This window comes from Leptinotarsa decemlineata, unplaced genomic scaffold (assembly GCF_025532065.1).
Source record: "Leptinotarsa decemlineata unplaced genomic scaffold, Ldec_3_MD MMD2_tig00078422_RagTag_RagTag, whole genome shotgun sequence".
Lineage (NCBI taxonomy): Eukaryota > Metazoa > Arthropoda > Insecta > Coleoptera > Chrysomelidae > Leptinotarsa > Leptinotarsa decemlineata.
Window position 1 is genome coordinate 1,730,086 of NW_027412747.1, and position 13,694 is coordinate 1,743,779.

At 32.5% G+C, this 13,694-nt stretch overlaps 1 protein-coding gene across 7 annotated transcripts in view; it reads left to right on the forward strand.

The window, feature by feature from the left end:
* Positions 1-13,694, forward strand: part of LOC111516152 (nose resistant to fluoxetine protein 6) — a 327,989-nt gene that overhangs the window by 284,483 nt on the left and 29,812 nt on the right. For 3 of the 7 annotated variants that reach the window (XM_074186127.1, XM_074186126.1, XM_074186131.1), the window contains 2 exons: positions 1,591-1,926; positions 6,551-6,883. In XM_074186127.1, coding sequence (XP_074042228.1) covers positions 1,591-1,926; positions 6,551-6,883 — 669 coding nt within the window. Of the gene's footprint in view, positions 1-1,590; positions 1,927-6,550; positions 6,884-7,234; positions 8,050-13,694 lie in introns of those variants that run through there. The other 4 variants (XM_074186129.1, XM_074186132.1, XM_074186128.1 and 1 more) reach the window with 3 other exon arrangements.

A 13,694-nucleotide genomic window follows, 5' to 3' on the forward strand; every position in this document is an offset into this window, starting at 1 on the left:
AAATATCTTGAAGTTACTTGACTTGAAATCTTTTAATTTTTTCATTTAAATTTTTTGTTAATTGTTCAATTTTCACCTGTTGCTCATATTTATTTCATTGTAATTTCAATTCAGGCATTTTTGCTTAATATAATAGATACTTCCAGCTACTTTTTCAATTTTATCGATTATTTCAGGGATTTCAAATCATTTTATATCATATTAGACAATGGAAGTCCGAACTAATGAAATGCACAATGAAACATTGTCAACCACCTTCAAACAAATAATTAGATCATCCACCACGATGTGTATATATCATGGGTTCATTTGATATGGAATCGTCTTCGAACTTTTTTGTTTGAAATTTGTTGGAAGCCATGGATATTAACCAGAAATATATACCCCTAAACGAGCAACTCGATTTATGTAGGTCTCCTCTCTTGAATGTATGAGTTTAACAACCCCTAGAATTTTCAGTGGTGAATTATAAAGTTCGCCCAACTACCTGTCTATCAAATACCTGCCCTTACATCTTACCTAAAAACTCCTGATATAACCGAGTTTTCAAACTTTACATCTTAGTTTTATACTTGATAATGGGATCAAACTCGAAACCAGTCTTATAAATAAAATCAACTGATGGTAATAAGACAAAAGTGTTTTTATTCATTTCATTAAAGTCAACATTTCAACAGACAATGGTTATCTTTCATACATAAATGAATCAAATAGTAATCTGGATCTCATTTTTGTTAAAAACTGTACAAACCCACAAAATTATTTTTTCAACTCATCAATTATTGAAACCAGTCTCTCTGATCGTTTCACAACTTCATTATGTATCCGCAACGTTGGTCAAAATAATATAGCTTCCCGAACCAAACGTGGAAATATCGATATTAAAAAATTGAAGGCATCCTAACCAATGAAACATAGACTGATATCTTACAAATACGAAGATTGCTAAGGTTTATATGATGATTTTATCAACAAATTGAAGCAATATGTGAACCCAGGAACTAAACATAAAGTCATATCAAAAAATAATGATAAAATCGGTAAAAAGAAGAGATATCATGAAAAAGAGATTGAAGAAATAATACCCAGATAAGTTAAAACATGAATTTACTCAATATAGAGATAAATCAAATGAATTAATTGAATCTACGATAAATCAATATTACAAACAGAAGTTACATGAAAACTCAAGTAATTATAAAAAGACGTGGGAAATGACATCGCGAATAAAATGGTGAAAAAAGAAACAATTAGCACACAGTTAGCATACTCTTCTAATTTATCGTAAACCAAGAAAGTGATTACGTTATGGATCACATTTTTCCAATTACGGAAGATCCTTTATCGATTAAATAGATCCATTACATTTAATCGCTGTAAAACTCTACAAACGCTACATAGCATTCAACTGTTTTATCGTTTAAATGAATTGAGGTGATTATATTCAAGAAAATATGACCCTATAATCAATACCTACCACCAGTATTATTTATTTTCATCTTGACTCAATAGAACCCCAATAATATTCATTATAATATCTCAGACACGTTGAATAACACTTTCATCACCTTACACTGTCTCTTTTTTCAGTGCATGACTCATTCCTGGTATCTGCCTTGCGACTTTCACTACTTCATTATTGCGATATTCTTATGTATCCTCATCAAGAAAGAGAAGAAAATGGGTCTTGGAATACTTATTTTATTCATGGTAATCTCGATGGCCATCCCATTTGCGATCACAATAATTTATCAGCGACCAGGCTTGATGTATTTTTATCCCGAATTTCTGACTGGACCAAAAGTATACATAGATTTCCTTCTCACATATAGCAAATCACATACGAGAGCAACACCATATTTTGTCGGAATGATTGCTGGATACGTATATTACAAATTGAAAAATACAAATGAGCACATTTGTAGGGTGAGTATTTGAACTATATTTTTTACTGAAGCTGAGTATACAAAAAAATTTATTTTTTTCATTTGGAAATATAGAGAGCTTTTCAAATTCGAATATATTCATTTAAGATATTGTTGATGGTAAAATATAGAGGATAGTTTGAATTGTGGTCAAGTTGTCTATTATCGAATACCGTTTTGAATGAAACTGAAAAATCAACTTTAGCTTTTTGATACCGAAGATATACAGAAAATTACTCTATTTTTGCGGTATTTCAGTCAATGCACAGCAACATAGCAACTCTCATTGTAATACTGTAATGCAAATAGAATTTTTATACAGGCTTGTCCGACATGGAGCAGATACGGACCTATATTCTTTGTAGCCAATTTTTTGAACGGCACTGTTCAAATATTGTGAAATCAACGTTCACTTCGATATTTTCAATAATTTTGCGATTTAATGATCATCAAATGAGTAATTATTATTTTTATACGTCCCTGATAATCGCTAGAATGGAAATTCCAACTGTTTTGAGATAATACAGCTGATTCTCGAAAACTTCACTGAGAATCACAAACCTTTATTTTCAGTTAGGTATCACACGTCGATGAAGTTCCAAAAGTTAAAAAAAAAACTCAATCGTTTATGTTCAACCCCCATTTTGACTCCCGCGATGTTTGAATCAAAAGTCAATCAGTAATAACCAATATGCATTATTTTTGAAAAATTGAGCTAGCATTGACTCGAAACTGTGAATGAACGTATCTTTCCTGATTTCACAAAAGAAGTTGCATATTCCGGAAACCATCAAAAAGGTACTGGAGAAATACACTGAGGCATCTGCTTGTGATGCTATCTTCCATTAAGGTGAATTATCCGAGTACCTAAAAGTATTTCAGGAACTCTGTACAAGCTTGAAGTGGAGAAAAATGGATCCTTTTGGAGGTCGAAATCAACACTAGTTCATTTTAGTTGAACCACATCTTTAAACAAAGCATTCGTGGTCTCACAATAGACAACTCTATTTCGAACTGCCACAGGTTTCATCAGTGGTACAACATCGCTTCTTACCGCGGTCTATTGTGAAGTCAAGCTTCGACATAGACCGCCTACTGAAAATAAGCTGTCTGACCTTTTCTGCAATTTCCACTGCAGGGCAACTAGATAAACCTAGAGAACGAAATACAATCGATGCTTGGCTTCGCAATAGGTGCCGTAGTGCGCCTTGATCAGTAAGCATGATGCACTGTTTGGAACCTTTGGTGTCGTAATGGATATTACTGAAGTTCAATCCCAACACCCAACACCAAACCGTTATTTTTAACACTTCAACACGCGTTTCAATCACTAAGTGATCATTTTCAAGAGGAAGCATGAACAGATGATCACTTAGTGATTGAAACACGTGTTGAGGTATTGAAAATAACGGTTTGGTGTCTTGGTCTTCTCTTGAAAAATAATGCGTATAATACTCGTAATAAACGCCGCGAGAGCCGGAATGGAAGTTAGACATATAAGTTTAGGTTTTTATCAAACCTCTAGAAGTAGTACGACACTAGGAGCATTAGATGTTTGTGATGTCGAAACATTTCAGGTCCTTATTGAAGTTTTCCATAATTAGCTTTAGTTTATAAGAAGAAAAAGAATTGGAATTGAAGGGGTTATATTTTTAGGAGTGATTTATTTTTGGGGAAGGAAGTTTTTGGCTCTCTACTACTCCATCTTGATACAAAAAATTGATGAGGGAATCTTCCAAAGAAAGGAAGGAAGTAATCAATTTGAAAATAAGTAACTCTGTACATGGATGTGTAGATCATACAAAGAAGTAACTTTCAGACACAAACTGAAAGAAAGTCCTCCTGAAACAGCTACTTTCATATAAACATTGAATTACACGAAAGAAAAAAATTCTTTCGAAACAAATACTTCTATATGAACACTAAATTATACAGAAGATACTTTTCTCTACTCAGTTTGTATTTCAAACATTCGTTGTGGAATAAAAATCAGATATCATTCACATGAGTTCTACTTTGAATGAATGGTAATGAATTGCACTTACATGGAACATCGGTGTATACCAATGAGGGTGACAGTGTTCCAGTGTTCAAGATGGAGTAGTAGAAAGCCAAAAACTTTCTTTCCCAAAAAAAAAAATTGCTTTCATTTCATTGATTATAAGGGTCGTGAAAAACAGTATGTCATTTGTTGATCTTCAGATCATCAAAAAACTCACTTCAAATTACTGATAGTAGATATTCACGATATTTTTTATCACAACTGGTGAAATATCTATGTTCAAAATAACCTTATATAGAATGTTATAATCATATTCTGATAGTACAATGAAAGTTGTTACGGCAAAATATAGATGGATTTCCAATATTTCTGCAAATAAAGAAAATACAATAGGAAATTGAATTTTGAAATTTTTGTTTTTTCGGTATATTTCCGGAACCAAAAGAGTTAAAGTCGATTTTTCGTATCTCACAATATTATTCAAAAACAAGCAACTTCACCTCAACCTTCTTTTTGTCTTTTTGTCTCTCACCGTTTTCTGTTCAAGAGTTTCTTTTCCAACTAATTCATTTTTTCTTTTCATAATCTTTGTAGCTTCATGAGAGTTTGATGAATTTCACTATAAAATGAATCAGACAGGACCTTTTCAAAACATAGCTCTGAAAAGCTATCATTCACACTTATTGATAACAAAACAACAGATTACCTATTTATGGAGGTAGTATATATTCACCAGTAACTAAAAGAAGCATGTTGGTATGAACTTCAAAACAGGAAAATTTTATGCAGAGTAGCCCATCAAAAAGGTCACGCAAGGCAAAACTGTCATGGAAAGAACTTTTCGCAAAACTCCAAACACCTTCAAATTCGTTTTTAAGAGGGACAAGTTTTGACCTAATAACCATTGCAAAATTTTTGATCTACTGATTGGAGGTGCTATTCCTCAATTTTCTTCAAATATGAATCTGTATCGACTGATACCATATTGAAAATGGGCTTCGATTTCGTATTAATTGCTGTTTGCTTTTGAAAATCAGCCAACTCTTTTGGAAGATATGAAGTTTTGATACTTTTTTCTAAAAATACGAAAGGTCAATCGAATATGAATAAAAACCTATCATATTGATTTAAATAATGATTTTTATCGTTCAGTAAATTCGGTCCAGTTTATGTACTGAAATGTGTTAAATGTGTTGTTGAATTCAGTAATGAGGTACTAAATGATGGAATGGGTGGATATGATTGGATTTTTTTGAAAATATGAATGTGGAAATTGAATTGCCGAGATATTCACCCAACGGCTTGACACACATCTTCCTGGAAAAACTGTTTGTGGATTAGTGGCAAACCTTTACGAAACTAGATCGTTTCAGAATGAAATGTGGCAAAATGTAAATTTGGTACTCAGTGAAGCTAAGGAGGTTCAAAAAAATTGTACAAGTGAATTGAAAACAGTTACAAGAAGATTGGAAACTGTGACGGGCTTAAGTCGCACAAGATCCCGGCTATTACCATTGTACCATCCGTATGAGATACTGTGAGTGCAAGAACTGAATGAAAATAACTTTGATGCAACTTTGCTAAATTGTGAGGAAACAAGCGATGGCAAGTAGTGGCTTACTATTCAATGTATGTTTGACAAACTAGTGTAGTTTATTTCTGAACGGTGTAGCTTATCGCCACAATTTTCGATAGCTGGCTTGTTTCAATGCCAGTTACTTGATACAAAAAAAGGATGATGCACTTGATCTGCTTATTCGAGCTTATTACGTGACATTGAAAAATCGTAATTCATGAATGAATTGTGTGTATTTTCTATAATGTTATCCAATTTGATACTGAAGAGCCTTAGGGCAAGTGTCTTAAGGCGAAATATCGATGTATACCAGTGAGGATGACAGTGTTCCATGTAAGTGCAATTTGTTACCATTCATTTAAAGTAGAACTCATGTTCCATAACGAATGTTTGGAATACAAACTGAGTAGAGAAAAGTATCTTCTGTATAATTCAGTGTTCATATAGAAGTATTTGTTTCGAAAGGATTTTTTTCTTTTGTGTAATTCAATGTTTATAGGAAAGTAGCTGTTTCAGGAGGACTTCCTTTCAGTTTGTGTCTGAAAGTTACTTCTTTGCATGATCTACACATCCATGTATAGAGTTACTTATTTTCAAATTGATTATTCCCTTCCTCTCTTTGGAAGATTTCCTCATCCTTTTTTTTGTATCACCATGGAGTAGTGGAAAGCGAAAAACTTTTTTTTCCAAAAATTTATCACTCCTAAAAATATAACCCCTTCAATTCATACATTTTTTTATTATGATACCTATGTATCGTTTGCTCGCAAATCCCCAAATCGAATATAAAAGTGCATTTCTCAGGAACTGCTGATCCGATTTCGAAAAATGAAAATGTGTTGCAAAACTATTGCAACACATTGCATCAGAAACTATTCGAAATGATCACGAATTTGGTTTGACCTTAATATCATGTCCATCTGATCTGATATCATGGATGAAATTGTTCTCAGTTGATGTCATACGTTTGTTTTATTGTTTAAAATCAACTCTACTGAAACTGTAAAATTTTATGCAATTTTTCCATTCTACGTGAATTCATTACAGATGAAAACGTTTGTTATCGTTCTTGGATCTGGTTGCATAATGATGGTGTCTGTATTCAGTGCTAAAATATTTTACAATCCTTACCACCCATACAACGCCATAGAATCAGCTACTTATGCAGCTTTTCATAGACTAGGATGGGCCGTAGGAACTTCTGGCTTGTTTTACGTCGCTAGTTATGGTCATGCATCCTATCTGAAAAAAATTTTATCATGGTCGCCATGGATACCACTGAGTAAACTTGTATATGGAGCTTACTTAACGCACATGTCCTTTCAGCTCAGAAGTGCAGCCAAGTTCATGAATCCGAGACAGCTAACCTATTTTGATGTGGTGAGTAATAGTAGTAGTTTAAATGTTACGGTACAATTAATCAATGTCTCGTTAATCAAAATCCCGAAAGACTGATATAGTAAATAGCTCATCAGTTATTTCTTTATGATGCGAGTACGTAAGTGATATAATAAACTGGGTTTCTTTTGAAATATGGGATGCAACGAGCTTGAACAAAACTTTTGAAAATAAATAGAAACGAAACGTGAAAATAGATGAATATGATGAAAAAATTATTAAAATCAATCTGAACTCCCTAATTCATGAAGAACACACATTTCAACTAAATAACAAAAATGGAATATTGCTATAATTTTCTAATTTTTTTTTTCATTTTATGATTATTTCCAGTTGTAAAACTCAGACCACTCCATCCTGACGAAGTCTCTATTCAGAGACGAAAGTTTGGCCATTTGTAAAATAGAGTAGACAAAAAGTGAATAACCAAGAACACTACTTCAGTTATTTTTATTTAGAGTGATTTAGATTCAACATTTCAAATCTTTACGGGAAGAAGAGGTCAATCAAAAAGAAGAACTCAGGTAAAAATCAACAACAATATTTATATAGTAGGAAGCAGAGCATCGTGTAAGGAAAATCTACTTTCGAACACATAACAAACATCAATTTACCTATATAGTAGGGAGCGGATCCAGTAAAGTCGGTCAACTTCCGAACACTTAACAGAAGGAGCCAGATACTGACAAATGAAACGACGTGTGAATGAATATAATAGCACAGTACACGGATCAACCCGAAAACCAGTTCAGCATATTCCTATCTGTGAGAACTTCAGATTTAACATTTCAAACCTTTACCGGTAGAAGACGTTAATCAAGAAAAAGAAGAACTCAGATAAAAATCAACAGCAATATTTATGTCGTAGCAAACAGATCGTGTAAGGACAATCTACTTCCGAACACGTAACAAACATCAATTCACCTATTTAGTAGGGAGCGGATCGAGGAAGATCGGTCAATGTCCAAACACTTAACAGAACGAGCCAGATGATGACAAATGAGATAATAATAATAATAATAATTATTTATTCTCCAGAAGGACAATACTAGTATTGTATAGGAGTAGTCGTTCATCTAAAATTAACAGAACATGATAACATTCAGTTAAATTGTATATAACAAAACAATAAATTTGCATATATTATAGTCGTTCATCTATAGTATAGAATAATTGTGTAACACATAAATACATATATACATATATTCACCCAAATACACAAATAACAGACAAATCATAAAGGATTTACAAATACTGATCATAGTGCCTGATCGACTTTATAATAGCATCTTTCAATTAAAAAATGTTAAAGACTTTTTTTAATACATGTTAAGGTTCGACTCTCTCTTACATAGTCTGGTAATTTATTTAATAATAAAGGACCTAGTGAGTTTGGAGAGTTTTTAAATAATTAGACCCTAGAAAAAGGTATATTCAGCTGATTTTTTATTCTTGTGTCATGTTTATGAATGCTAGATCTGGTTGAAAAACTGTTATAGTTACTAAATATATACACACAAACTTCAAAGATAAAGAGTGATGGTAGCGTCATGATTTTACATGTTTTGAATACATCAACACAGCTTTGTCGAGGAGATAGACTAAACAAATACATCATCAGCTTTTGAAGACCTTCTCCAGAGGGAGATGGCATATCGAAGTCTGGAGTCCACTTGGGCATAGTAGAGCATCAGCAACTGATCATTAGACAGAACTGATCTCAAATTACGTAATTGATAGGAGATAGAATTCAATTTATTGATTAAGATTTTACAGTGTTCTCCCCAGGAAATATGTTCGTCTATATATAATCCAAGAAATCGGACGGTCTTATCAACTGACTGTAAGTCTCCGAAATCAACTACACTAGCTTCTTTTTGTCTATTGTGAAAGCGTATACATTTTGTTTTACTTGTATTCAGATGAAGTGAGTTGGCTCTGAACCACTAAGCCATATCAAAGGATTTTTTTTTTACATTTCTGACGTATACAATATTCATCCCTATCTGATACAATAACTGATGTATCATCAGCGTAAACAATGATTGAGCTATCACATATCTCCACAATATCGATGATGAAGTATAAATAAGGTAGGTCCTAGGACCAAACCCTGAGGAACACCTACTTTAGAATAATCATTGCACGATGACATATGGTTACCAATAGTGACACGATTGTTACGTTTACTCAAAAAACTTTTTATCCATTCATAAGTGACACCTTGGATACCGTATCGAGATAGTTTATTCAATAAGATTGTATGACTGATGCAATCGAACGCCCTGCTTAGGTCGCAAAATACCTCAATAGGGCACTCACCCGCATCAATGCACTTAATGACTTCACAAGAACATATAACATATGAGTGTATGGCAGTTGTGGTCGATTTATTTTGCACAAAACCATGGTGATCCGCAGTTATGATATTGAAATTCTTGGAATAAGATAACAATCTCTCCAAGAGATAATTCAAATATTTTGGAAAAGATGTAGGGTACCGTAATTGGTCGATAGTTACTTATTAGAGAGGAATCACCTTTTTTATATACAGGTGTAATTTTTTCAAAGCTTGCGGGAATGTTCCATTTGCAAATGATAAATTTATGATATAGACTAGTGGTGTCATAATATGTTTAAGAACACGTTTAACGATCACATGGGGTATTTCATCCGATCCAGAGGAAAATTCATTTTTCAGTTTTCTGTTGAGCATGACAAATAGTTCATGTTCATTAAACGGAAGTAGGAGAAAAGAACTAGACTGTATTTCAATATTTTTTAAATATTGATTAGCTATATCTTCATCAAGCGATTCAATTTGTGAAATTAATTTCAGTGGTTCTTCTTTGAAAAAATTGCTGAATATCTCAGAGATTTCGTCAGGAGACTCAAATATTTCATTTTCATATTTTATGGAGGAGATTGATTGCTTGCGCGATTTATTAGTTAATTCATTCACTACACTCCATGCTGCCTTAGTAGGGTTGTCTGAATTATTTATTTTATGCTGAAAGTAGTTTTGTTTTGAGTTATGTACTAAGATTTCGTGCTTTTTCTTTTCTGCTTTGTAGAAATCATTCAATAGAGGATGTTGGCTTTTAAGCACAAACATGTCCTTTAATCGTATGCTGGACCTCTTAATATCGTCAGTAATCCATTTGCAGTTGTGCTGCTTCGTACGGTGATGTTTATATTGTTTAACTTTAGAGAAATGTTTATCAAAATAGTACCGGAAAATTTCTAAAAAATATTGAAAGGCACCTTCCATATTTTCCATGGTGAAAAGAGACTTCCAATTTTCATTACAGATGTCAAATTCAAATGAAGTTATTGTATTCTCGGAAAAATTCAGCTTAAATGTGCTGATTGATCTTGGCTGGTCAACCGGAAGTCCGGGGTCGAATAGGATGGAATGATGGTCAGAAAAATTATTATCGAAAACAGGGCATACCCCATTATTATAATTGTTGTTGAATATATGATCAATTATTGAGGCTCTAGCTCCAGATGATATTCTGGTTGGCCACTTAACAAGTGACTTCATGTTGAAGCAGTTCATCATACTGGAAAGTTTATCAAAGTATCCTGAATTCACTGATGAATCCATATTGAAATCTCCTGCCACAACGAAGTTTACATTTGGTTTATACAAAAATTCGAGAACATCATATAATTTTTCCAGAAAAAAATCTGGATCCCCCTTAGGGGAAGGGGTTCTGTAAATACACAATATTATTGTTTGTCGCTGGTTCAGTATACATGATATACCACATATCTCGAAATGCTACTCCAGATAATATTCAGATAGATCTAAATCAACAATATTTAAAACATTTCTTGATAATATTGCAACACCACCACCCTTCATCTGTGCTCTATTAGAGTAACTGGACAAATGGAAACCATAAAAGTAGTATGATTGTAGCGAACAGGCAGAAGACCACGTCTCTGTCAAACACAATATATTAATATTGAAATCTTGTATATCTAATAAAATACTGTCTATTTTAGTCTGATTAATGCACTAAACATTAGCCAAAAACAGGGATGGGTGAAATATTATGTCTTCATTTGAGACCTCCTTGTTAGATCTAAAAAACGACTTACGCATGCCCCCTGTGGCCAAACATTGAGATCCATTGCCGTCTTGAAATTATTAGCGAAAATAGTAACTTTATATGAGGAGTACAAGTCCGGATACTTGGGTGTTAGGCTTTCACAAGTCACTTCCGGAAAGTGTTTCTTAAGCAATGTTGAGAGAGAGCTAGTAGTAGTGCTCTTGTCCAATCTGTACACGTGTAGAGTTACATATTTCGGGACTCCCTTGATATCAACATTTGAGTTGTTACCAACAATAACCAATCGTTGTTGGCGATTCTTTTTTTTGCTGTTGACTTTAACCCAATTATTTTGATCTAATGCCTGTGAGCTTGTTGCTTTAGGTTCAGCATCATCATTTAAGTGTATAATATCATTCAGTTTAATTTTTGTTTGTTTCTGTAAAACAATGTTAGATAATTCATTTTCTTTCACAGGAAGAGAATCCTTTTCCGGTAAAAATTTTTTCAGTTTGTTATTGTTTGGATGAGTAGGATTATTTTTTCTAGAAATCTTCGTTTTATTGGAATTTATGTTCTGTGTTGTTAAGTTTTTATTTTCTTTAATCTCTGGCAGTTTTTGTTCATGCGGTTTTTGTTCCGGCAGTTAAAGTTCTGGCAGTTTTTGTTGTATACCCCGGTTCATTAGTTCAATATGATCATATAAAATGTTTACTTTCTCCTTGAGTTCTTGGATAATTATATCTTTCTGCTTTATTATGTAGTTAAATATATATATATATATATATATATATATATATATATATATATATATATATATATATATATATATATATATATACATATATATAAAAAATCTAGAAAGGCTAATGCAGTCATCAAGCTGCTGGAAAATAATTCCATGAAAATCAAAAAATCAATAGATAAGTACTCTTTGATCATATTGATTTCAATTTAAGAGCCACCGGTATACAGCTGTTTCAGCCTATTGGGCATCGTCAGTACCGGGCAGGCGGTCCTCGATTGAAGACAACATGAGAAAAAACCAAGAAAGGAAGATATATATATATATATATATATATATATATATATATATATATATATATATATATCAGTATTGAGTTGCGGTGTAAGTTACAGAGCACCTAATTTTTGACTTCGGTACCTAAAAAGCACCTAAAAAGTACCTAATTTTGGCATTTTATGAATGAAATTTTCGTACTTTGCGTTGCTGGCGTAAAAGAGCTAGTGTTTGTCCCTACCGAACTACTAAGGCTGCTAGTGAGTGATTTTTCGTACTTCAGGAAAAAGGCTCATTTTATACAACGTGTGATTATTTTAAATTGAGGATATTACTGAGATTTATCTATATCTAGTAAATAATTGTAAATCATACTCAGATTTTCAATGTATATGTTTTTATTCATATTATTAGGATTTTTATTAATAAAGACCATTTCGTGAAAAAGTCTTTTGGACATATTTTTTTCTGAATATAAAACTTCTGCTTGATCAAATTTAATTTTGTGTCCTGTTTCGATAGAATGTTGAGCTAGTGCACATGAATTTTTGTTTAATCTCATAAAACTTTTGTGTGAGGTTATTCTGCTTGATAATGTTCTGGAAGTTGTTCCAATATAATTCAAATCACAATTATTACATGGTATATTATAAACAACGTTTTATATATATATATATATATATATATATATATATATATATATATATATATATATATATATATATATATATATATATATTTGTTATTGGGTTGACGTATGCTTTCTTGTGCTCGTCATAACTTTGGATCAGTTTTTTTCTTGGTTTGGCCGATATAGAATTTGTTGCAGTCCAAGCATTGCATGCTGTACGCTTCGTTCAGGTTTTCGTCTTCTTCTTTTTCATAGCTGTTTATTTTTTGTGTTATTTTCGGTTTCAGCTTGTAAGTGACATTGATGTTCAAGGGTTTATAGATGGTTGTTAATTTTTAGGTTTGATGACCTATGTATGTGAATGCAGTTCATCTTTGTGTTTTTATATCTGTTGGAGTAGTTTGATTATTGTTCTGTATTTTTTGTTTGATTCTATTCTTTTAATTCATCTATTGTCTTTTGGGTATATCCGTTCTCGTTTGCTATTTGGTATATAATTTTCCTTTCCTTGTTCTGGGTGGTGGTATTCTTAGGATTCTATAAATAAATGCGTTACAATGTAATGGAACACTGTCATTGAGGATAACAGTGTTCCATGTACTCGTGAGTGAAAGTTTTTCTCTTTCATACACTTCATTGAGTAGCAATCCTCTGAATATTTGAAGGTGGTTGACAATGTTTCGTGGTGTATTTCTTCAATTTGGACTTCCATTGACTAATATAATATGAATTGATTTGAAATCCCAAGTAACGTCACGACGTTTCGATTGTTAGTATCCACAATCGTCTTCGGGTGATAACTGTTATCACCCGTGATATGTTCACAGTAATACCAATTTTACCATATATACCTCCATTGTTCCAAAATTCTATGGTTTACCAAAAATTCATAAACCAATATTGAGTTTGAGACCTATCATATCATCCATTGATGCACCAATTAGTAAACTCTCAAAGTTCATTACAGAAATTTTAACCAATGCATATAATACAAATAATCGATATTATATTAAAGATTCTTTTGAATTTTCTATTTTCATGCAAGGAATGAAACTACCTGAAAATTTCGAAATTATAAGT